Source organism: Mobula hypostoma, chromosome 8 (genome assembly GCF_963921235.1).
Source record: "Mobula hypostoma chromosome 8, sMobHyp1.1, whole genome shotgun sequence".
NCBI lineage: Eukaryota > Metazoa > Chordata > Chondrichthyes > Myliobatiformes > Myliobatidae > Mobula > Mobula hypostoma.
In genome coordinates, this window is record NC_086104.1 from 91,873,513 (window position 1) to 91,899,631 (window position 26,119).

At 44.1% G+C, this 26,119-nt stretch overlaps 1 protein-coding gene across 2 annotated transcripts in view; it reads left to right on the forward strand.

Moving 5' to 3' along the window:
- The window catches only part of LOC134350169 (synapse differentiation-inducing gene protein 1), a 178,107-nt gene that overhangs the window by 108,091 nt on the left and 43,897 nt on the right, over positions 1-26,119 (forward strand). Inside the window, exons 2-3 of one of the 2 annotated variants that reach the window (XM_063055137.1) lie at positions 6,412-6,463; positions 10,620-11,195. In XM_063055137.1, coding sequence (XP_062911207.1) covers positions 10,725-11,195 — 471 coding nt within the window. In that variant the 5' untranslated portion in view covers positions 6,412-6,463; positions 10,620-10,724. The remainder of the gene's footprint in view (positions 1-6,411; positions 6,464-10,619; positions 11,196-26,119) is intronic. The other variant, XM_063055136.1, reaches the window with a different exon arrangement.

Here is a 26,119-nt window from a genome sequence, read left to right on the forward strand (position 1 = left end):
TAACACCCGCCATTATCCTAATTAGTATTAACTTACTTTCAATAATGCTCACATTACTACAGAGTCAGGAACGTTTATACCGTGACCCGGTTAATCCAAAAGGAGACCAATCCTGACATTACGTGCCAGACAAGAACGGCTGACTGTCTGGTGTGACAAGCTACGAAATGATCATGGGTGTCATCCAGCCTGGCAAGCAGAGGGATTCCTGTACTAGATGTTAGGAAAACAGAAAACATCATGCCTTGGCAGCTGAGGGATCCTGTCACTCTGAACTTATGATGCATTGTGCCAGCAAGCATCCCCTTGAATGCTCCTGGATTGTCATTGGAGAAGACACAGGTAGATTTAATGTCCTTCTGGAATGGGTCATGGGTAACTCCAGTCCTGCCCTGCAAGGTGGCACAGCGACGTTTTGCGAGCAGCTAACAAAACTACTAACTATTCTACTAAATATACTTTCTCTGGACTATGATCACTGCAATCACAGCCTGTAATTTCTCTCTGGGAGCTGTGCTTTGAACCGTCTGTACGACCCAGCGTTTTTGGGGTATCCTAAAGGATTCTGCGAACTGGACTCTCAAGAATGCAGGTACGGCCGCGGTGGGCATGGCCAGATTGAAACTTCGGGCCCGATCGCAGCAGCGGGGCCCAGCCCTGAGAGTGAAAATCAAACTGGTGTTTAGCCAATTTAAGCACCAAGGCAGATTTAAAAGATGAAGACGCCAAGGCTGAGGGTAAGGACAAACCAGTGTTCAGCTCACTACTCTGTGAGGCTTTACTTGCCTCAGTACTGAACTGACTCTCCAGCTGCGGCCTACAGCCATCGGGCTCCTGGAGCGGCTGCGGCCTACAGCCATCGGGCTCCTGGACCGGCTGCGGCCCACAGCCATCGGGCTCCTGGAGCGGCTGCGGCCTACAGCCATCGGGCTCCTGGAGCGGCTGCGGCCTACAGCCATCGGGTTCCTGGACCGGCTGCGGCCCACAGCCATCAGGCTCCTGGACCGGCTGCGGCCCACAGCCATCGGGCTCCTGGAGCGGCTGCGGCCCACAGCCATCGGGCTCCTGGAGCAGCTGCAGCGCTGACCTGGCTCTGTAGCTGTGGACTCACTTTCAGGGACTCTACAGTTTATGTTCTGTGTGTTATTTGCTTACTTTTTAATTGTTTTGCACTACTTGTTAATTTTCACATGCTGTTTACTTAATGGTCTTAGTTGTGTGGGGTTTTTCATGGGTTCTATTGTGCCATTGTGCTTTTTTGTTTTGTGCCTGCCCGCAAGAAGATAAATGTCAAGGTTATGTATGGTATACAGTGTCTTCTGTAAGTATTCAGCCCCCAACCCTTTGTTCACATAAGTGAGTATTACAACCAGAGATGTTGATCAATTTAACTGAGAATTTTTATCTGTGATTCACATGCTCCTTTTTTCACAGTAGTGCCCAAAAAGCAGGGAAATTGTAAAGCTTGGAAAACTCAAAATTCAAAAACTGAAATGCCAGCAGTACAAAAGTATTCATCGCCATTTGCTCATTACTTAGTTGAACCACCTCTCACAGCTATTACAGCCAGTATTTGTTTTGAATAAGTCTCTATTAGCTGTGCAAAATGTGATGGAGCAAGATTTGCCCATCCCTCCTTGCAAAATTGCTCAAGCTGTGCCAGGGTAGTTGGGGAGAGACAGTGGACAGCAACCTTGAGGTCTCACCAGAGACGTTCCTCCTTGCCACTCTTCCATAAATACCCTTTTTGCGCAAGGCCTTAGAAATCGTGAGCCATGAACTTCATCTCCAGTTGCATCCACTGACTTCTGCATCTCACCCAGTGTGACTGTTGGTGTCACAGTAGCCTCTCTTAATTTTTCTCTGGTGACTCAATTTAGAGGAGTTACCTGACCGAGGCAGTGTGGCTATGGTTTCATATTTTTTCCACTTTTTCACCGTGGACTGCACTGAGCTCCAAGGTATGTTCAGTATCTTTGAGATTGTCTTATACCCTTCCCCTGGTTTGTGCTTCTCTATTATCATTTCCCTAACTTGTCTTGAATGCTCTTCTTTTAACTTTGGTTTGGTCTGTTAAAAATCTACCATACTGTTGGGCCTTACATAGAGAGGCGATATTTATTCTTATGAATCTATTGAAAACAGGAGATCCTCCAATTTTCTACATCAGCAAATTGGGTGAGTTGTCAGGTGGTATTACAATATTACACCTGAGGAAAGTTAGTGTAGTAATTGCAAAGGGGATGAATCATTTTTCAGGCTCACAATTTTGATTTTTAACTTTCAGGAAATTGTTGACAGGTTTTGGAATTTTTCTTTTAACTTGACATGGTACACAATGTTTTCTAGATCAGCTCCAAAAATCTTACTTCAATATATTTTAAATTTAGAAAATGAGACAGTAAAATGTGAAAATAGTGTGGGGGTTGATTCTCTAGGCACTGTACATACCAGTTTCTCTAGGCACTGTACATTCCAGTTTCTCTAGGCACTGTACATACTTTGATAATAAATGTACTTTGAACTCATACAGCCATGGAATAAAAGAGCAATAGAACACGGATACAGACCCTTCGGCCCATCAAGTTCAAGCTGACCATCAACCACCCATTTAAAACGATCTTATATTAATCCAGTTTTATGCCTTGCACATGCCCGTCGACTGCCCCCAGATTTTCCACACACACCTACACACGGGTCACTTTACAGCGGCCAATCAATCAGCCAGAGGGCACATCTTTGAGATGTGGGAGGAGACCAGGTTGCCGAGGGAAACCCAGAGAGACACAGAGGGAACGTGCAAACTCCACACAGACAAAATGCTGGAGGAACTCAGCAGGCCAGGCAGCATCTATGGAAAAGAGAGAACAGTCAACGCTTTGGGCTGAGACCCTTCACCATCAGGACTGGAAAAGAAGATGAGAAGTCAGAGTAAGAAGGTGGGACGAGGGAAGGAAGAAGTACAAGGTGGAAAGTAATGGGTGAAACCGGGAGAGAGGGGAAGGGGCTGAAATAAAGAGCTGGGAAGTTGATAGGTGAAAGAGATAAAGGAGAGGAGAGGGGGGGAATCTGGTAGGAAAGAGTAGAAAACCATGGAAGGAAAGGAACGGGGAGGAGTGCTAAAGGGAGGTGATGGGCAGATAAGACATAGGAGCAGAATCAGACCATTCAGCCCATCGAGTCTGCTCTGCTATTCCATCATGGCTGATCCTGGATCCCACTCAAGCCCATACACCTGCCTTCTCGCCATATCCTTTGATGTCCTGATCAATCAGGAAACGATCAACTTCCACCTTAAATATATGCACTGACTTGGCCTCCACCGCAGTCTGTGGCAAGTCTCTAGCTTAAAAAATTCCTCTTTACCTCTGTTCTAAAGGGCTTCCCCTCAGTTTTGAGTCTGTGCCCTCTAGTTCTGGATACCCCCACCATAGCAAATATCCTCTCTACACCAACCCTATCTAGTCTTTTCAACATTCAGTAGGTTTCACTGAGATCTCTCTCATTCTTCTAAATTCCAGTGAGTACAGGCCCAAAGCTGCCAAATGCTGCTCATATAATAACTCTTTCATTCCCAGAATCATCCTCGTGTACCTCCTCTGGACTCTCTCCAATGACAACGCATCCTTTCTGAGATATTGGGCACAAAACTGTTGGCAGTACTCTAAGTGCGGCCTGACTAGTGTCTTATAAAGCCTCAGCATTATCTCCTCACTTTTATATTCTATTCTCGAAATGAATGCCAACATTGCATTTGTCTTTTTTACCACAGAGTCACCCTGTAAATTAACCTTCTGGGAGTCTTGCACAAGGACTCCTAAGTCCCTTTACACTTCTAATGTTTGAGTTTTCTCCCTATTTAGATAATAGTTTGCACTATCATTCCTTTTACCAAAATGCATTATCATACATTTCCCAACACTGCATTCCATCTGCCACTATTTTGCCAATTCTTCCAATTTGTCTAAACCCTGCTACAATCACATTGCTTCCTTAGCGCCACCTACCCCTTCATCTATCTTCGTATCATCCACAAACTTTGCTACAAAGCCATCAATTCCATTATGCAAATCATTGACAATGTGAAAAGTAGCAACCCAATACTGACCCCTGAGGAACACCACTAGTCACTGGCAGCCAACCAGTTTTATTCCCACTCACTGTCTCCTGCCAGTCAGCCATTCCACTATCCATGCCAATATCTTTCCTGTAACTCCATAGGATTTTATCCTGTTCAGCAGCCTCATGTATGGCACCTTATCAAATGCCTTCTGAAAATCCAAGTAAATGACATCCACTACCTCTCCTTTGTCCACCCTGCTTGTTGCTTCCTTGAAGAATTCTAACAGATTTGTCAGAAGATTTCCCTTTACAGAAACCATGTTGATTTTGACTTATTTTATCATTAGTCTCCAAGTACCTCAAAACTTCATCCTTAATAATAGACTCCAACACTTTCCCAACCACTGAGGTTAGGCTAACTGGCCTATGATTTCCTTTGTTTTGCCTTCCTCCCTTCTTAAAGAGTGGAGTGATGTTTCCAATCTTCTAGTCCTCTGGGACCATGCCAGAGTCAAGTGATTCTTGAAAGGTCATGACCAATGCATGCATTATCTCTTAGCAACCTCTCTCAGGACTCTGGATGTAGTCCAGCTGGTCCAGGTGAGTTCTCCACCTTAAGACCTTCAGTTTGCCTAGCACGTTTTCCTTTGTAATAGCAATGGCACTCACTCCTGCTCCCTGACACTCATGGATCTCTAGCACACTGCTGGTGTCTTCCACAGTGAAGACTGATGCAAAGCACCCATTAAGTTCATCTGCCATTTCTTTGTCCCCCATTACTACCTCACCAGCATCATTTCCCAGTGGTCCAATATCAACTCTCACCTCTCTTTCTTTTCTTTTCCCAACATTTTTATTAAATTTATTAAATTTCATATACATAAATACAGAATTCATAAGGATACTTATAAATCAAAGTAAGGTAGCACGTAATGCACTATATATAAATCACAGTGATACAATCACGGTACCCCATATTCATGATCAATCAAATAAAATAAATTGAATTATGAAATACAATAATATGGTTAATTATATTATTTTTAAAAATCTACACTCACTACCAAGACAAAGCTGGTTGGTTAAAAAAAATGAAAAAAAAGAGCACTTTACCATATAGTGTTTTATAATAATAGCCCAGATCTATATTTTAATAACAATAACCATTCAAATATTTTCAAAATAGTTCAGAAAGGGTCCCCATAACGTTTGAAAATCTTGATTAGAATCAGAAATTGAACAATGAATTTAAACATGACATAACATCACATAACCATTGAGCATGTGTGTGGGGGGGGGCAACCTCCTTCCATTAAGCAAGATTGCCCGCCAAGCCGTAAGAGAAATAAAAACCAGTACCCGCAAATGAGGAGGCTTCCGAGTTATAGCTCCTTCCTCAACAATACCAAATAAGGCAGTCAAAGGATTGGGCTTAAAATTAACTTTAAAAAGTACAGAAAAAGTTTGGAATACATCTTTCCAATATTTTTCAAGGCTTGAACATGACCAAAACATATGAATTAATGAAGCCTCTCCATTATTACATCTGTCACAATAGGGAGATATATCTGCAAAAAAAGAAGAGAGCTTGTCTTTAGATATATGAGCCCTCTGTACCACTTTAAATTGTAGGAGGGAATGACGAGCGCATAATGATAAAGCATTAACCATTTTGAAAATAGCCCTCTAGGTCTCATCAGATAATGAAGTCTGTAAATCCTTTTCCCAATCTTTTTCAATTTTGTCTAAAGGAGCCATTCTCAGTCCCAACAACAGATCATAAATATAAGATATTGAGCCATTGTCAAAAGGTTTCAAATTAAAAATTACATCTATTATGTTCTTTTCTGGGCTGGTAGGCAATATATGTATTTCTAATCTGTAGATCTGTAAAATCTCTAATCTGTAGATATCGAAAAAAGTGGGTATTTGATAAATTATATTTCACTGAGAGCCGCTCAAAAGAAGAAAGGATCCCTCCAACAAACAGATCCTGAAATCATTTAATACCTAATCTATCCCATTCTCTAAAAAACAAATCGGTCATAGATGGTTTAAAAAAAATAGAAAAAATAGGACTAGAAAGAGAAAATCTCAATTAACCGATATGTTTTCTAAACTGTAGCCAGATCCTCAAAGTGTGTTTAACCACCAAATTGTCAGTTAATTTATTTAACAATAAAGGAAGAGAGGATCCGAGAAGAGAAATAATAGAAAATTTAGTTACAGAGTTGGCTTCCAAAAAGACCCATATTGGACAATCCTCACGATTAATATATTATAACCAGAATGTGAGACTTCGTATGTTAATTGCCCAATAATTGGGGTTTTCTGTTCTTCCATATATAGGAAGAAAGAGTCGAATCTAAAGAATCAAAGAAAGACTTAGGAATAAAATCAGGTATGGCTTGAAATCACCTCTCTTTTACTCTTTATATAGCTGAAAAATCTTTTGGTATCCTGCTTTATATTATTGGCTAGTCTGCCCTCATATTTCATCTTTTCCCTTTTTATAGCTTTGATGATGGCCTTATGTTGGATTTTAAAAGCTTCCCAATCATTCAACTTCCCATTCACTTTTGCAACCTTATATGCCCTCTCCTTGGATTTTATGCGGTCCTTAACTTCCGTTGTCAGCTACGGTTGCCTACCCCTGCCATTTGAGAACTTCTTCCTCTGTGGGACATATCTATCCTGCGCCTTGTGAACTATTCCCAGAAACTTCAGCCATTTCTGCTCTGCCGTCATCCCCCCCAGTATACTCCTCCAATCCACCTGGGCAAGCTCCTCTCCCATGCCTCTGTAATTTCCATTATTGCATTGTGATACTGATACATGTGACTTGTGCTTCTCCCTCTGAAATTGCAGTATGAATTCCATCATATTATGGTCACTGCCTCCTAAGGGTTCCTTTACGCTAAGCTCCCTAATGAGATCTGGGTTATTACACAACACCCAATCTAAGATAGCTTTTCCCGAGTAGGCTCAAGCACAAGCTGCTCTTAAAAAGCCATCTCGTAGCCATTCAACAAATTCCGTCTCTTGCAATCCGATACCAGCCTGATTTTCCCATTGCAATTAACTCCACCGACAAAGACTCAACATTCTCTGACCTTATGCCACTTCTTTCTAAAAAGTTGTAATCCCATCTCTTACCAACAGAGCCACACCACCACCTATGCCTTCCTGCCTGTCCCTTTGATGCTAAGCTCCCAACTATGGCCTTCTTTCAGCCATGACTCAGTGATGCCACAACGTCATATCTACCAATCTTTAATTGCGCCACGAGTTCATCCATCCGATTCTGAACGCTACGCATATTTAAATGCAGCACCTTCAGTCCTGCATTTTTCGCCCTTTTGAATTTTGCCTCTGTGGTACAACTTAACTCTTTGCTCTGTCTGTAGTTGTACCCTCTCCTTGGCTTGTCCTTCCCTACATTCATGTTACACCCATCATCGGCTTGTAAACCTGCTGGCTCATCCTCAGCTCTGTCATGCTGATTCCCATCCCCCTGCCATATTAGTTTAAACCACTCCCAACAGTTCTAGCAAACCTGCCCGCAAAGATATTGGTCCCCTTCGGATTCAAGTGCAACCCATCCCTTTTGTACAGGTCAGACCTGCCCTGGAAGAGGTCCCAATGATCCAGAAATCTGAATCCCTGTCCCCTGCTCCAATTCTTCAGCCATGCATTTATCTGTCGCCTTATTCTATTCCTGTCCTTACTGTCGCGTGGAACAGGCAGCAATCCTGAGATCACTACCTTTGAGGCCCTGCTTCTCAGCTTCCTTCCTAACTGAGAAGCAGGACCTCAAGGGTAGTAATCTCAGGATTACTAAGCATGCTTGCCTTCACTGGCATTGAGTATAAGAGCCAAGAAGTCATGTTGCAGATGGATAAAACTTCATTTAGAGTCCACTTGGAGTATTATGTTCAGTTCTGGTCAGCGCATTACAGGAAGGATATGGAGACATTGAAAAGGGTATTGAAGACAGTTGACAATCTGGTGCTCATCAGCCAGGTCACGGAATACAGAAGTGTACAGTGCTATTTGCAGTTATGTAGGACATTGGAGTACCGTGTACAGTTTAGGTCAGCCTGCTATAAGGCTGGAAAGAATGCAGAAACGATTTACAAAGATCGAAGATGAGAGGGGAAGGAATGACTAGGGGCCTGAGGGACAATTTTGTCAAGCGGAAAGTGGCGCTCATATGGAACGATCTGCCAGAGGCAGTGATTGAGGCTCAAGCAGTAGCATTTGATCCGTGGCAATTGGACGGGTAGATGGATTGGAAAGTTTTTGAGTGATTTAGTCCAAATGTGACTTGCTTAGAGGGACTTCTTGATCTGCAGGGGCCAGTTGTGCTGAAGGCCCTGTTTCCGTGAAAGATGGCTCTGTAAAATGTGGGATAATGAAAAACATACTTGGTCCCTTGATAGCTTCCCTTTAAATCCTGCCTGGATAATAGACCTTCCCCATCCACTGTCAGCACTCCTTAGGCAGACCACGGGGGCAGTCCAATAACTGCTTCATGAGTCAGGACATCACCACTGAACCTGACCTCTATTATGCAGTCAGATGCAGTGCCAAATGAGGTATGGGTACTGTAGCAAAAACTAAAATAACTGATTGCCATCCACCACAGTGGAATGTTTTATCTGGCTGTATAAGTAGGTAGGGTGGTAAAGAACCCAAATGGCATGCTTGCCTTCACTGGCATTGAGTGTTAGAGTCAGGAAGTCATATCGCAGATGGATAAAACTTTGTTTAGACTGCACTTGGAGTATTATTTGCAGTTCTGGTCACTGGAAGGATGTGGAGACTTTGGAAACAGAATAGAAACAGGATTCTGCTTGGATTGGAGGAAATGAACTACAGTACAAGGAGAGGTTGGACAAATAGTTTTCTTTTCATCTGAAGCATCAGAGGGGAGATCTGAAAGTTCATGAAGTTATGAGAGGTCGACAATCAGAATCTTTTCCTCAGGGTAGAAGTGTCAAATACTGGAGGCCATGCTTTGAAGACAATGAGAGAAAGTTTAAAGAAGTTTTTTTACACAGGGAATGGTAGGTGCCTTGAACCGGCTGTCAGAAGCAGATATGGTAGTGACAATGAAGAGGCATTTAACTGGGGGATGGATTGATCATAGACCATGTGCAGGCAGATGGGATCAGTTTAAATTGTCTTCATGGTCAGTACAGACATCAAGGTGCAAAGGGCCTGTCCCTGTGCTATGATGTTTGATGTTCGATGTTCGAAACCTCTCCACAACATTGTCCCTCTGTATCCTCCTCCTGCCTTACAGCCACCTGAGTACTCTGACTTCCTTCAGTCCTGACCTCTTGTGCATCACGGCCTCTCACTGTCCTTCCTCCTCTTGACCACCCTCCTTCTCAGCACATGGGACATAGGACAGTACAGCTCAGAGACAAGTTTGCTAACCTCTCCTCACAGTACATGCCCTCTAATCGGCCAAAATTGATTCTGGCAAACCTCTTCTGTGTCCCCTCCAAAGCTTCCATGCCCTTCCCATAATGGGGAACCAGAACTGAATGCAATATACCAGATGTGAACCGAACTAGATTTTTAAAAAACTGCAACATTACTTTATGAAGCTCAAGCTCCTATTCAATGCCTTGATTAATAAAGGCAAGCAGGTCATTTTTATTCCTTCTTTACTATCCTATCCACCTATACAGCCACTTTCAGGGAGATGTGGACTTGGACTCTAAGATCCCTCTGTACATCAAATTTGTTAATTTTCTTTCTTTCTCTGAGCTTCATGTCTTTACGTTTGATCTCCGAAAGTCACAACAAATCCAGTCCCATTGGCCATCTAGCCTGCAACTGAATCCACAGCTCAGTATCAAGATTTATCAAGCATCATTCCCAGGACATCAATAAAGTAGACAGAGGCAGCTGTACACTCATTAGCCACTTTATTAGGTTTCTCCCGTACCTAATAAAGTGGCCACTGAGTGTATGTTCGTGGTCTTCTGCGACTGTAGCCCATCCACTCCAAGGTTCAATGTGTTGTGCATTCAGAGATGCTCTTCTGCACTCCACTGTTATAATGTGTGGTTATTTGAGTTACTGTCATCTCCCCGTCAGCTTGAACCAGTCTGGCCATTCTCCTCTGATCTCTCTCAATAACAAAGCATTTTTGCCCACAGAACTGCTGCTCACTGGATGTTATTTGTTGCATCATCCTATATAAACTCTAGCGACTGTTGTGTGTGAAAATCCCAGGCGATCAGCAGTTTCTGAGATACTCAAACCACCCCTTCTGGCACCAACAATCATTCTATGGTCAAAGTCACTTACATCACATTTCTTCCCCGTTCTGATGTTTAGTCTAAACAACAACTGAACTTCTTGACCATGTGTACATGCTACTATGCATTGAGTTGCTGTCACATGACCAGCTGATTAGATATTTGCATTAAAAAGCAGGTGTACAGGTGTATCTAACAAGTTGCGTAAGTCTACTGCTGTACAGGGTGGTCCCTTGGCATGTAATGCTAATAATAATTTTTTTTTCATTTGCACAATAGGAGGAAGACCCAAAAGTCAGATGTGAGCTCCACTTTGATAACCTTTCCTCCTCGACGGCGCTGGGAATCATCAGGGAAGCAGCTGGGAGGGGTGTGGTAAAGAGAATGGAGGGCAGTCTGGATCAAAGCAAAGGCACAAGTCCCAAACCTGGGAAGAAGAATGGGTTGATCAATACCAAAGACCTGAAGACAGACAGCAAGGATGGCCTGGTGTCTCTGTACTCGGCTCCTCAGTACCAGGGCTACGTGCTGGGGAGCTTTCCGTCTCTGAATTACATAGAACAGGGCAGAAATGGCTCCAGTCAGCAACAGGTGCTGAACCCCCGCACCCTTCAGCACACTGTCGAGACCCAGTACCGACCTAGTATCTTTATGCACTCGGAGAGTGTGCTGAGAGCCTGGGGGGAGATCGGCAGCACAGACTGCTGTGAAACAACTTTTATTGAAAGCAGATCGCCCATAAAGGACAGTCTGGACTACGGGGAGGACCACCTTATAGACCTGTCCACAGCTGACGGCAAACTTCAGACACTCTCTTACGACGTGGAGGATGAAGACGAGTTCCAAGAGCTGGAGGTAGGACATCCTGAGGCTCGGAATGGCTGCGGGGTACTGGGAGGTACTTGTAATCTAATGCAACCGATGGGAATGAGCGCAGAGTTCAGTCCAGCTTGTATTTCACCCAATTTTAGCCGGGACATGAGGGACTGAGTTATAGAAGGAGGTTGAGCTGTTCAGCAGCCAATTCTAACCAAACCAATTGCCGCTGTTGGCGACCCATATGGATTTATTATATTTCTATGACATGCCCTCACCTCCAATAATGATTGTTCCTAAGCTGGAGGTACTGTATGTATTTGATCCTCTATTACCAATTAACAAACTTACTTGTTACATACACCTGTTAGGGTGCATTCTCCAGTTACCTTATAAGGTTTCAGCCAGGAGCAGATGTCATCAGGTGGTTCCCAACCTTCACCGAGTGTTTCAACCCTTAACCACGACACTCTCCAGTTGGTGGGCCAGAAGTGGTGGCCAAATCACTGCCCATCTGCTCCTGGCTTCCAGCTTCCCTCCGCTAGCCTACTCCAAATCCAACAAGAGGCTCGTTCTGCCTCTTCCCCCATCCTACGAGCTGCTTGTTTTTCGCTCCTTTCATCCAGGCCCAGATCTGACAACAACCGCCATGCTGATTTGGCTGGGAAATCTCTGCAGCCGATCTCCACAGGGAACAACCATGCCTGCCATCCCTTGTCTTTGCACTCCTGCACTAAGGGCTGGTACTTCAAGGCCTTTCTCTCGTGGGCCTCTTCCCATCCCTCCTCCCACGGCACAGTCAGCTCAACCAGAATTATTTTCTTGTCTTCGGTTGACCACAGTACAATGGCCGGGCGTAGAGTTGTGTCAACCACATCCGGGAACTGCAACCTCCTTCCCACGTCGACCCTCATCTCCCAGGACCTGGCCGTTAGCAGCAGATTGGGCTTTGGTTGTTTGATTACGAAAGGCCTGGCTCCCTCTTTGATGAAGCGATGAAACTTAAGCTTATCCAAGTATAAATTAAGCATAGTTGAACATAGTTAAGCGAAATTGAGCAGTCAACAAAAGATATGACTTTCATTGGCCCCCAGCTGCAATCTGCCATAAACAAAGTACAAAGAGGTAACTTATTCCCTTCACTTTTATTCTGCCCCCACCCATGTGACTCGCTACCATAATAAATGCACAACGCAGAGACCAGATGCATGGCTCCTACAAACAGGTTTGAACATCTGCTTGCAGCATAAAAGAATGGGGGAGGGGTGGTGAATGTATAGAGGTGTATAAAGTTATGAGGGGCAAACGCAGGGTGAATCTGCAGTCTTTTCCCCAGAACTAGAGGGCATAGGTTTAAGGTGAGAGGGGAAAAATGTAATGGAAACTGAGGGGCAACTTTTCACCCAGGGAGTGGTCAGAACACGGAACGAGCTGCCAGGGGAGGTTTCGGAAACAGAGTCAGTAGCAACGTTTCAGAAGCATTTCGACAGACATGTGGACAGGCAGGGAATGCAGGGAGACGGGCAATGTGGACCCTGATGGGATTGGTTTAATTTGGCATCATGGTCAGCAGAAACATTGTGAGCTGATGGGTCTGTCCCTGTGTTTTACATTTCTCTGTTCTACGTAGGTGTAAGCTACGTAGAAGGTGGCAATGTTTCTTTTTTTTTCACAGTGGACGTTCCACCTCAATGGTAATAGATTCTCTGAAAGGCCGATCTCCTTGGTTTACATTCGTGTAAACCATTCGGAACACAGGAGCTTTTATTTTGGGAGAGGCCGCTGCATGCATATTAGTTGCCATGTTTTCTTATTTGTTTATTTAGAGATACAGAATGGAGTAGGTCCTTCTGGCCCAACGAGCCACAGCACCCAGCAACCCACCTGCTTAACTCTAGCCTCATCACAGGACCATTTACGATGGCTATTTAACCTACTACCCGGTACGTCTTTAGACTGCGGCAGAGAACCGGATCACCTGAAGGAAACCAGTACGTTCACGGGGAGAACATACAGACAGTGCCGGAACTGAACACTGAGCCCCCAAGCTCTAATAGCGTCACACTAACCGCTACTGTGACACCCTATAGTGCAACCGAACTAACTCTAACCATTTATGTTCTCCCTGTGACTGCTTGCGTTTCCTCCGGATGCTCCGGTTTCCTCCCACAACTCAAAGACGTGCTGGCTTAGGGGTAGCGAGTTGTGGGCGTACCATGTTGGCACAGAAGTGTGGTGACACTTGTGGCTGTCCCAGCACAATCTTTGGGTTGTGTTGGTCATTGGTGCAAAAACAACATATCACTATACATTTTGATGTTTCGATGCACATGTGGCAAATAAAGCTAATCTTTATCTTTGTGGCTAAGTTTGCTGATGATACAAAGATAGGTGGAGGGGCCGGTAGTGCTGAGGAAATGGAGAGTCTGCAGAGAGACTTGGATAGATTGGAAGGATGGGCAAAGAAGTGGCAAATGAAATACAATGTTGGAAAGTGTATGGTTATGCACTTTGGCAGAAGAAATAAATGGGCAGATTATTATTTAAATGGGGAAAGAATTCAAAGTTCTGAGATGCAACGGGACTTGGGAGTCCTCATACAGGATACCCTTAAGGTTAATCTCCAGGTTGAGTCGGTGGTGAAGAAGGCGAATGCAATGTTGGCATTCATTTCTAGAGGAATAGAGTATAGGAGCAGGGATGTGATGTTGAGGCTCTATAAGGCGCTGGTGAGACCTCACTTGGAGTACTGTGGGCAGTTTTGGTCTCCTTATTTAAGAAAGGATGTGCTGACATTGGAGAAGGTACAGAGAAGATTCACTAGAATGATTCCGGGAATGAGAGGGTTAACATAAGAGGAACGTTTGTCCACTCTTGGACTGTATTCCTTGGAGTTTAGAAGAATGAGGGGAGACCTCATAGAAACATTTTGAATGTTGAAAGGCATGGACAGAGTGGATGTGGCAGAGTTGTTTCCCATTCAGAACAGAAATGCGAAGAAATTTTTTTAGTCAGAGGGTGATGAATCTAAGGAATTTGTTGCCACGGGCAGCAGTGGGGGCCAAGTCATTGGGTGTATTTAAGGCCGAGATTGATAGGTATCTGAGTAGTCAGGGCACCAAAGGTTATGGTGAGAAGGCGGGGGAGTGGGACTAAATGGGAGAATGGATCAGCTCATGATAAAATGGCGGAGCAGACTCGATGGGCCGAATGGCCGACTTCTGCTCCTTTGTCTTATGGTCTTATAGTCTTATCTTTTTTTAATCTATAAACCATTTCTGTCGAAATATAATAGATTGCAACACAAGGATGATAGCAAAGTGGAGGCTGTGTAGGAGAGTAGGGTTAGATTGATTGTAGAGTAGGTTAAAAAGTTGGCACAACATCGTGGGCAGAAGGACATGTGCTCTGCTGTATTATTCTATATATTATGTTCTATTTCTGATTTCTAGCATCTGCTGGGAGTGGTGGTAGAGGCAAATACACTGGGGACATTTAAGAAACTTAGGTAGGCACATGGATGATAGAAAAAAGGAGGAGGGAAGGTTAGGTTGATCATAGAGTCAGTTACAATGTTCCATGTTTTCTAAGAACATACGGCAACTAATATGCATGCCTTTCATAAAATCCTTTAAATCTCAGAGTGTTGCCAAAGCCCCAGGTTAATACTGATCAGACATCTACAATAGGCGCTGCCTCAGAAAGGCTGAATCCATGATTAAGGACCCTCACCACCCAGAAAACGTCCTCTTCTCATTACGACCATCAGGGAGGACATACAGGAGCCTGACAACACATGCTCAATATTTTAGGAACAGCCTCTTCCTCGCCGCCTTCAAATTTCTGATGGGTGTGTAAAAACTTTTACTTTTTGCAGTACTTAGTTATATTTTTATATGTTTCTTATTGCAGCTTAGTAATTTTTAATGTGTTGCACTGAACTGCTGATGCAAAACGACACATCTCATAACATCTGTCAGTGATAATACTGTAAACCTGATTCTGATTCAGAGTACGTACCTCCAACAATGTTTACATTCTCCCATCACAAGACCCCATTACAGTTGGCTTGATCCGACCAACTTCAGACTCACGGCAAGGGCTTCCCCTGAGGCAAACATGTGGCCAGCAAACTAACCTCAGCAGCTGTTCCGCACGGCTCTGTGTTACACCGAACATGTCAGAGTGCAAGAGTTGTTATCAAAACTGCGGCAGGTAATCTGCTGAGTTAATTGGTGGGTCGTAGGTTCAGATTTCAGTCCTGAGGATAATTGTTTCCCTCGGCTATATTTGTGAAAATGTAAGTAAGGACACATCTCTGGACTAGACAGTAATTACTGTGTGGGAGGCGATGCATGGAGGAGTCATGTTGAGTATGTCATTACCTGAAAACATCTCCAGCCATTCTGAGTTCACTTAATGAGGATATAGTTTGAGGGTAATTGGCAGAAGGGAGATGAGAGGAGTGTTTGTTGCGTGGGGAATCGTTGTGATCTGTATTGCACATTCTGAGAAGGAAGAGAGTTCAGGCAGGGTGGCCGTGGGCAAAAGCAGGGGAAGAAAGATTAATTGGATATCTCCTTCAAAGAGTGTGTCCTGGCATAATAGCCGTCGATTCCTCATTTGCCGTTAGAGTCTACAGATGTTGTTTTCACGATTCCTCGTGTCCACTTTTTATTAGGTACCTGATAAGGTGGCAATTGAGCGCATGTTCGTGGTCTTCTGCTGCTATAGGCCATCCGCGTCAAAGTTTGATGTGTTGTGTATTCAGAGATGCTCTTCTGCACACCATTGTCATGACACACGGTTATCTGAGTTACTGTCACCTTCCTGTCAGCTTGAACCAGTCTGGCTGTTCTCCTCTGACCTCTCTCATTAACAAGGTGTTTTCACCCACAGAATTGCTGCTCACTGGATGATTTTTGTGATCTGTTTATCTATTTTTGTTTTGCTCACTTGAAGATTAGGGCTAGGCTTACTAGGGGGCATGGCACTTTGCGGACCATATCGTGTGTCTTTTTCTTTCCTGTTTCCTTGTGGAGTTTATCCCGCCTGTTTGTTTTTATTTGTTAGTTAATCTGGCAGGAATATATTATTTCTATGTTTTTGGGTTATGTTGGTTTTTTTACTTGTTGTTTGAGAGCGCAGCATTTGCAGAGTTTGTTGGTAATAATTGAGCATGGGGATAGAGTACAGGTTTTTTTTTGGAGTTTTCATTTTATTGCATTCCAGACTCAGCCATCTGGGTGAATGTATATTATTGCACATGCGTGCATGAAGTTTAGGACATGAAAATGGTTCATTTCATATCATGGAACATTAATGGGTGTGGAAATCCAATCAAGGGGAAAAAGATTTTATCATACCTTAAAGGTAAACAAATTGATGTTGCATTTGTCCAGGAAACACATTTTAAAGATGTTGAAGCACTGAAATTTAGAAGAGATTGGGTGGGCCAGGTATTCTATTCATCATTTAATAGCAAACAAAATGGGACAATGATCTTAGTTAACAAAAAACTTAGTTTTGTATTGCTTGGGGAACTTAAGGACAAGGAAGATGGGGTAATTTGTATAGATGCACTTATTAATGGGGTGAAAGTAGTACTTTGTTACATATATGCACCTAATGTCTTCCCCATTCTGATGTTTGGTCTGATCAACAACTGCACGCCATGGGAGCATGGCGGTTATCAGGAGGCTATTACAGCTCGGGCCATCGGAGTGCGTAATTCGGTTCCTGCGTTGTCTGTAGTGAGTGTATATGTTCTCCCCATGATTGCGTGGGTTTCCTCCGGGTGCTCCAGTTTCCTCCCACAGTCCAAAGCCGGACCGGTTAGTAGATGAATTGGTGATTGTAAATTGTCCTGTGATTAGGCTAGGGTTAAATAGCTGGATTGTTGGGCAGTGTGGCTCATTGGGACACAAGGGCCTGCTCTACACTATATCTCTAAATAATAAAGACATTATCCGAACCCCTTAACCATGTCTGCACACTTTTATGCAGAGCGGCTGCCAAATGATTGGCTGGTTAGATATTTGCTTCAACCAGCGGATGTGCAGGTGTACCTAATAAAGTGGGCCACTGAGTGAGTATTGTGATATTCACCAGGTGAACTCAGCAAGTGCTTTTCCGCAAGCGCACAGCATAGCCATTCGCCGCTGTGCGCGCTGCCGACACAGTTGCGGCTACTCAGGAGGCTGCAGGTGCTGGAATCTGGAGCTCGGAAAGCAAACGGCTGGGTCAGGCAGCATTTGAGGAGGAGGAATGGACAGTCGACGTTTCTGGTCGGGGGCCCTTGATCTGGACTGAAAGATGGGAGTTGGTAGCCGGTACAAAGAGGCGAGGGGAATGCGTGAACAAGAGCAGACAAGCGACAGGTGGATCCAGATGAGGAGGGGTGATAGACGGAGGAACGGAAAGTCCAGGTGAGTCCAGGTGAAGGTTCTCGACCCAAAAATGTTGACTGTCCATTTCCCTCCACAAGTGCCACCTGTCCCCTTGAGCTTTTCCAGCATTTGTTCCTCGAACGGGTTATCATGTGGTATTCTAATCAGCCTGTTGTTATGTTTTGTTTTGTATGTTGGTGTGTATGTTTCTTTGCCCATGTCTGTGGGCGAGTTTCTTCTGTCAAGTGAATAAAGCCATCATATTCTGTCTATATTTATCATATTGAGTGTCTTATATAAATTATCCCATTATGGAACAGCACAGTCAACGTGCTGAACAAAATATCAAAGTGAAGTTAGCACTGACATAGATAAGATGGACATCTTAATTCCACCATCTGGTAAAGTGAGCATCCTCCACACAGTCCTATGAAGATACAGGAGACTGCGGATGCTGGAATCTGGCCACCTCCTCCGTAAGTCCTGATGAAGGGTCTCAACCCAAAATGACTACTGCCTCTTTCCCTCCACAAATGCTGCCTGACACTCTGAGTTCCTCCAGCAGCTCGATATTTTTTTTCCTGTCTCTGTTTAATGCCAGTACGTTAGTCTCCTCTCCTCTGCCTGGAAACTAATGGTACCTTTTTACTTTGACAAGCTATTAATCTTAAATACACATTATTATCAATTCCAGCAACACGCAAAATGCTGGAGGAAATCAGTAGGTCAGACAGCAGCTATGGAGGGGAACAAACAGTCAACGTTTCAGGCCGAGTCCTGACTTGAGGTGAGAGAGGGAAAGTTTAAGGAGATGTGCGGGGCAGGTTTATTCACACAGAGAGTGGGTGCTCGGAAGATGCTGCCAGGGGAGATGGTGGAGTCAGATATGACAGCTGCATTTCAGAGGTTTTTCGATAGGCAGATGAACATGCAGAGAGAGGAAGGATCTGGATTGCATGTAGACAGAAGAGAATCATTTTAATTTGACATCGCAGTCAGCACAGACATTGCCATCAAACGGCCTGGTCCTGCTCTCTACTGTTCTATATTTTCCACTCAGTTGTCACATTTTTTGGTGTACACCTGCTCGTTAATGCAAATATCTAATCAGACAACCATATGGCAGCAACAATGCATAAAAGCGTGCAGATATGGTTAGGAGGTTCAGTTGTTGTTCAGGCAAAACATCAGAATGGGGTAGAAATGTGACCTAAGTGACTTTGACCATGGAATGATTGTTGGTGCCAGATGGGGTGGTTTGAGTATCTCAGACACTGCTGATCTCCTGGGATTTTCATGCACAACAGTCTCCCGAGTTTACAGAGAATGGTGCAAAAAACAAAAAACACAGACAGTGAGTGCCATTTCTGAGGTGAAAATGCCTTGTTAATGAGAGAAGTCAGAAAAGAATGGCCAGACTGGTTCAAGCTGACAGGAAGGCGACAGTAACTCAAATAACCATGTGTTACAGCGGAGGTGTGCGGAAGAGCATCCCCCTACAAAATACATGACAAACCTTGAAATGGATGGACCACAGCAGCAGAAGACCACAAACATACACTCAATGGCCACTTTGTTAGGTACAGGTGGTATATATCTAATAAAGTGGTCACTGGGTGTCTATTCCATGGTGCTTTTCCTGTGAGCCAGTCACTTTCTCAAAGATGTAAGTGAAGTTGATCAGCTAGAGTCTTCACCACCTAGACCTGCATGGGCTGTTGTTTCCTGATCTTAGTTACTCTGATAAAACTCATTCTCACTTCTCTAGGTCAGGTTCCGTTGACTTGATGGGTCTAGATGTATCTGTCACTGTTGTGACCATCCATTTAAATGTATACATTTACCACTGTCTGTTTCTCATCTCCTGATGTCCCCCACAATAACCCTGCGCATTCAGTGACTGAGATGTTCCTTCCCTGCACCTGTTGGCAGCTCACTGATCAACACCAACTATTGGTGAAGATGCATGGAGCCCTATAGGTCCGTAAAACCTGAGTGCTCGAGTGGTGACAATTTTCACTCACTCTCATGAAGAGACGGAGGAAATGATCTTGCAGGGTACAGTATTTGCCATATTGTGGCCATTCTCGGTTTTGGGTATCTTTGTGCTTCCACACCCAACTCTACCTGAGAGAGTGCAGTGTAATGTTTCAGAACTGACCAGCTGCACGTTAGTTACCCCAAAGCAACATTTATAAAGAGAATGATCAATAATCCCTGGATAATATTTTCCCATCAGCCCATCATCACTCAAATGGATTGACTGCTGTGCATTCCTGTTAAGTGAGAATTCTTTAAACTCCCTTCTGGAAAACACTACAGTGTAGGGCTATTAAAACAAAAACTTCATGTTGTCTTGAAAGTTTCTTCCACCAGACAATGAATCTGATCAACCATTCTAGTCAGGTCCCCACTCCCCTCCATCTATTACCCCCTTCACTGCACGGTAAACAGTTTAAAACACTTTATATAATGTTGTTAAATCATGCTGGTATTTTGTATATTTTATTCAATATCTGTACTTTAACCTCTGAGTTTATTTTACATACAGTATGTCTTTATTCTTTTCATTGAATGTTGTTTTCATTGCATGTCATACCAACACACCACAGCAAATTCCTAAAATATGTAAGTTCATATCATTCAATACTTCCATTTAATATTCACGAATGTATACATTATACAACCTGACTTTCGTGTTTTTCACAGACATCCATGAAAGCAGAAGGGTACCTCTAAGAATGAGTGACAATAAAACTGTTAGAACCCCGAAGCCCCCTCTACTCCCCCACACCCATGCACAAGCAGCAACAAAGCATCAACCCTCACCCACCCCCGCTTACTGCAGCAAAAAGCATCAGCACCCTCCACCCACCAAGCAAGCAATAGCAAAGGCCTCAAGAAAGACCATGTTCTGTAGTACAACAAAAACTAACTGTTCATCCGACAATTCGACATACCACAGGCTCTGTCTCCCCCTAATAAAGGGGCAGAGAGGTGTCACATGGCGAGAGGGGGGCTAACAAGACAAAAAAAAAACCACTTGCAGATATACGATGTTAAATTCTGCCGTGTTAAAGTTTTCCAAATCGAGAATCAGCAACAAACTCTCTCCCCACCAACAAGAGAAGGAGAGAGGGAGATAGCAATTCACTGAGTGCAGAGCCCTCCGACAGCTGATGCAGAGTTCATGAAATTCCTTTCCTCCCACAACGCTTCAGTCAGTGACACTGGCATAGAATTGGCTTGTCCCTAGGGCAGCAGAGCCTCAGCCCTCCCAGGGCAAACTCGTCTTCTATGCTGCATTCTTGGGATATCAAAGGACAGCCGACTGGTGAGCCTCAGGACCGGGTACTGTCACTATAAAGAACTGAAGTTTGAGTACACCTGTAGGTCCAAGACTACGACATAACCCCATCTACCTTGATAAGGAAAGAAGAAGACATTAAAGGTAGAAATTAAGCTGTTTCTGCAGATGAGCTCGAAGAAGCCACTCCCTAGCACTGTTGTAGCTCTGTACATATGGGGAATAAAGTTGATCCCTTGATAAAGTTTACCACATTGAGTCAATGATTAATCTTCCCTGGAGAGGGTCCTGAAGAGGTTCATGAGAATGATCCTATGAAAGGAAGGGTTAACATACCAGGAGTGTTTGATGACTCACTGGAGTTTAGAAGAATGGGGGAATGGGAGTGGGGTGGGGATCTCATTGTGAAATTCATTGTCAGCTGTGGAGGCCAAGTCATTGGCTATATTTAAAGCAGAGGTTGATAGGTTCTTGATTAGTAAGGATGTCAAAGATTACAGGGAGAAGGCAAGAGAATGGGGTCGAGAAGTACAATAAGTCAGCCATAAGGAAATGGCAGAGCAGACTCAATGGGCTGAATGGCCTAATTCTGCTCCTATGTATTATGCTGTTATTGTCCTAGACTTCCACTGCTGGTCCATCTTTCCTGCACCTTTCCACAAGTCTTTCTAAGGGGTAGTTGTCCCCTCTGTTCTGGTTCATTTGTCTATCCGCTGGTCCCAGCCTGCAGGTTTCTGCTGCGTGTACTTGACCTGCTCCATCAGCTTTTTGCTTTCATGCTGTTCTGCTTATTATCTACCATGGTGTTGTCAGAACATCTTCCCCCAAGCCACTTGCTTCAGTTTGTCCCTGTTTGAGTGCTGGAAATCCACACCAGAAACAGGAAAAGCTGGAAACACTTGGCAGATCTGCAGAGACACCAACTTGAACATGGAACACTACAGCATAGCACAGGCCCCCTGGCTCCCTTTATCCTACTCTTAGATCAATCGCACCCTTCCTTCCTACATAGCCCTCCATTTTTTCACTCATCCATGTGGTTATCGAAGAGTTTCTTAAAGATACACTCCATGTACAACCACCCTCTACCTCCTATGGGCAAGCCAATTCTGAATCCAGCCAAGTTTCCCTAGATCCCAGGCTTCCTGACGTTCTGAATGAGCCCACTGTGGGGAGTTTTGTCTATATACACCACACCCACTGCTCTATCTTCATCAACATGCTTTGTCATATCCTCAAAAAATTCAGTCAGGCCTGTGAGGCTTGAGCTGCCCCTCACAAAGCCATGCTGACTATCCCTAATCAGACCGTAACCAAACAAGTCATTTGCTCCCGTCGTTACCCTGTTTGAATGCTAAAGGTCTGCAGTGAAATCAGAAAAGGCTGGAAACGCTCAGCAGGTCAGGCAGCATCTGCAGAGACACCAGCCTGGAAGGTTAATTGTTTTCAAGGTCAAGTTCAAGTTTATTGTCATTCCTACCTGCAGTTAAATGAAACATCATTCCTCGGACCAAAGTGAAAAATACAGTACATATATCACATTCAGCACATAAAATATTATTAACAGATAATAAAAATTATTTTGTAGATGTACAAGTCGACATAAAGTGCACATATTACATCTAGTTAAACATACAACAGTATAATGCTACTGGCACTGTCATCAATAATGTGTACTGGGTGGTGGCAGAGTGTTCAGAAGTCCCACAGCTTGTGCGAAGAAGCTGTTACCCAGCCTGACAGCCCTTGTTCTCGTGCAACTCACACAAAAAGTTGGAGGAACTCACCATTTACAATTTAAACATATTTCTGCCAGAATGTACTCCATTTAATTTGGTCAAATCTGCACCTTTCTGTTTTGTAAGTTAGTGAATTGCGTGGGAATTTGTTAAGCAGCCTTCAGATGGAGTGCTTTCTGCTCTGAGTAATAATATCAGCTGTTTCTTTTTTTTATTTCTGACAGACACTAAATGGTAAAGTAGGAAGGATCCATAGAAATCATGTTCTCAAAAGGCTTATCCCCCACCTCCTCCCTCAACACCACACTATGCTCTTGGAAATGTATTTTTAATTTAATTTTATTTTGAGATACAGCCCTGTACCGGGCCCTTCTGACCCAGCAAGCCCCCGTCACCCAGTTGCACCCTTATATCCAACTAACCTACTGACCTGGACGTCTTTGGGAAGTGCGAGGAAACCAGAGGACCCAGAAGAGAGCCAGGGGTACAGGGGAAGAACATATAGTCAGCGGCGGATTGGACCCAGGTCACTGGCACTTTAATAGTGTTGTAATACCAGATACGCTGTCGTGCCATGGTGTGAGATGTGAGGGATAAATAGTTATTCAAGCTTGGCTTCAAGTAGGGGCTGGCAACGTGACCGGTAATTTGTTACACACCAGGCTTGCTGGACAAGCCTTCCATGGCTTTGAATCCCACCGAGAGGAAGCAGCCTGTTGGTTTCTCGCCAGGGTCAGGAAGTCCTGGGAAAATCCAAGAAAGAGTCATCTCCAAGATCTCTGGTACTTCCTGACCTGCACCAGCTTCTAATGGTGTGATTGTGACAATCTCGTCCTTGTTTACAGATGCTCCTAAGGTCTTATCTCTCCTCGGTTTTATGATCTCCTCCAGACCCATAACATCGATAAATAGCCACACTCTTCCTTGTCTCGCATTCCTTCCCAACTTTAATCCCCACACACGAGTGGCGGAAGTGTCAGCTGTCAAGGCCCTGGTCCTCTTGAATTCCCCTGAGAAAGCATCACCACCTCTTACTCTATCTGATTCCTTTCCTTCTCCCTCTCTCATTACTGATCCACTTTTCCCACTCTTTCTCATTCTCTCACTTTCTCTCTCGACCTCTCCTCACCTCTTCACCTATCCCTTTCACTCTTTCTCTGCCTTTGTCCCTCTTCTCTCTCCTTTCCACTCCCTCTTTCTCTCTTCTTCTTTTCCCTCTCCCTTTCTCCCCACTTCCCCCTTTCTCTCTCAAGTGATTCAATCTATCCTCTCTATTGATTCTCCGCTAACAGATTTTTCAATGGACCCTGAACACTACCTCATTATCTTTGCTCAATTTTTGCACTACCTGAGTCATCTCACAGCATGGGCAGTGCTCCACACACTAGTTGTGGTGTATATATTCCTCAACAACACAAATTAAAGTTTATTCAACATCCATTAGGGAGTGTCTGTCTGTCTGATCTATACCACACACTCTGTTTAAAAGACATTTAAATAGGTACATGGATAAAAAAAAGACCGCAAGGGATATAGGTCAAAAACAGGTAAATGGGATATGCTCCGATAGTCATCTTGGTCAGCATGGACAAGATGGGAAGAAAGGCCTGCTGTCATTCTGTATGATTTTGTGACTGTTAAAACGCTGGGTGCAATTTAACCAATGCTCTCAGGTGGAAATAAGCGGCATCATGCCTCTGATAAAATACTCAGGGGAGTTACTCTGGCCTCCGTGTTATTGAAATTATTTTTTTAGTCACCATAGGATCTTCCTGTACTTTACTAATGGAATTACCATGTTTCCAACAAGTGTTCATCAGAACTGTGAAATTGCTTTAAGTTTGCAAAAGGTTTGAAATAGTTTCTTAATATTACAGGTAATTACAAAGTCAGTTCCATTACTGGTGACTGCAGCATTTCACCTTTGCTTTTCCCTATTTACCTCTTGAGGTTTGAGGTTTCCAAATCTGCTGGCTCTGTTCCTTCACCCGTAGAAGCTCATCTCTTCAAGCAGAACTCATCCAGGTTCCTGTCTTCAGTTTTCAGAAGCAGAGCAAAGCCAGAAAGCTTAGGGAAAATAACAAATAAAATTGCAAATTGGTTTATCGTCACCAGCACTGCTCAGTTCTTCTACTGAGAGCGTAGGAGGCAAAGATTTTAAAAAATCACCACCAGTTTCTGGCAGTCTCCACTAATGAGAACCGATTTGGTTGCAAGCTCTTTCATTTTGCTAGTGAACAGACTGCCTGTGGTATGAATGTCTTCAGACTCAAGGTTAACGTTGAAATATAAAAGCAATTGTCATTGTTAGTAATCTGGAACACTGGAAACACTCAACAGGTCAAGCAGCCTCTATGGAGAGGGAAAAATTGCCAATGTTTCTGGTCAAAAACCCTTCATCAGTGGTTCCCTTACCCCTGACACAATGTCAATATTGCTGGGTAGATCAGGATGAGGAACAGCACCTCATATTTCACCTGGACCGTCTACAACCTGATGACATAAGCACTAAATTCTCCAAATTTTGATGAACGAAACCCCCTCTGTCCCTTTCCTTTCTCCTCCTACTCCATTCAGTTCCTCCCGCTCCCACACCAGCCCCCATCATCCTGTCTCTTTCCCCTCCTCTGCCCCCCCCATCTGCCCATCACACACACACACACACTACCCCCCCCCCGGTCCCCTCCTCTGCCTGCTCCATCTGCCCATCACACACACACACACAGGCCCCCCGCTGAGTCCCCTCCTCAACCCATCCCTCCCCCTGTTCAGACCTGCCCACCTTGCCTCCATTATTTGATTCCACGCCCCATCTTGTTCTCCTGTTTCCATCATCTGCAGCCCTTCGTTGGCTCTACCCATCACCTTCCAGTCTCAGCCACCATTTCCACTTCCCCTCCTTCCTCTCCTAAATCCATCAGTTGTATACCAGCTCTCACCCCACCTCTTCCCCTCGCCTCTTTATGGTGGCTATCTACCCCGTGTTTTTCAATCCAGATAAAAGATGGTGGTGATCATTTTTGGAACCCTTATCTAAGAAATGATCTGCTGATATTGGAGAGGGTCTAGAGAAAGCTCACAAGAATGATCCTGGGAATGGAAGGGTTAATGTACCAGGAGCATTTGATGGCCCTGGGCCTGTACTCATTGAAGTTTAAAAGAATGGGGGGGTGGAATCTCATTAGACCTATTGAATATTGAAGGCCGTAGACAGAATGGGCATGGAGAGAATATCTCCTACATTGGGCAAGTTCAGGATCAGAGGGCACAGCCTCAGAATGCAAGGATATCCCTTTAGAGCAGAGAAGAGGAGGATTTCTTTTGGTGAACCTATGGAATTCATTGCCATGGACGGCTGCGAAGGCAAAGTCAATGGGTATATCTAAAGTGGAGGTTAATAGGTTCTTGATTATAGTCCATGAGCCAGTCGGGTTGGTCGGTACCATCTGAGGGGAATAATGCTCATAGTGATTTTTGGCAAGGTATACATCTCTAGAGTTAGAACATCTGTGATAGCATGGCACCAGT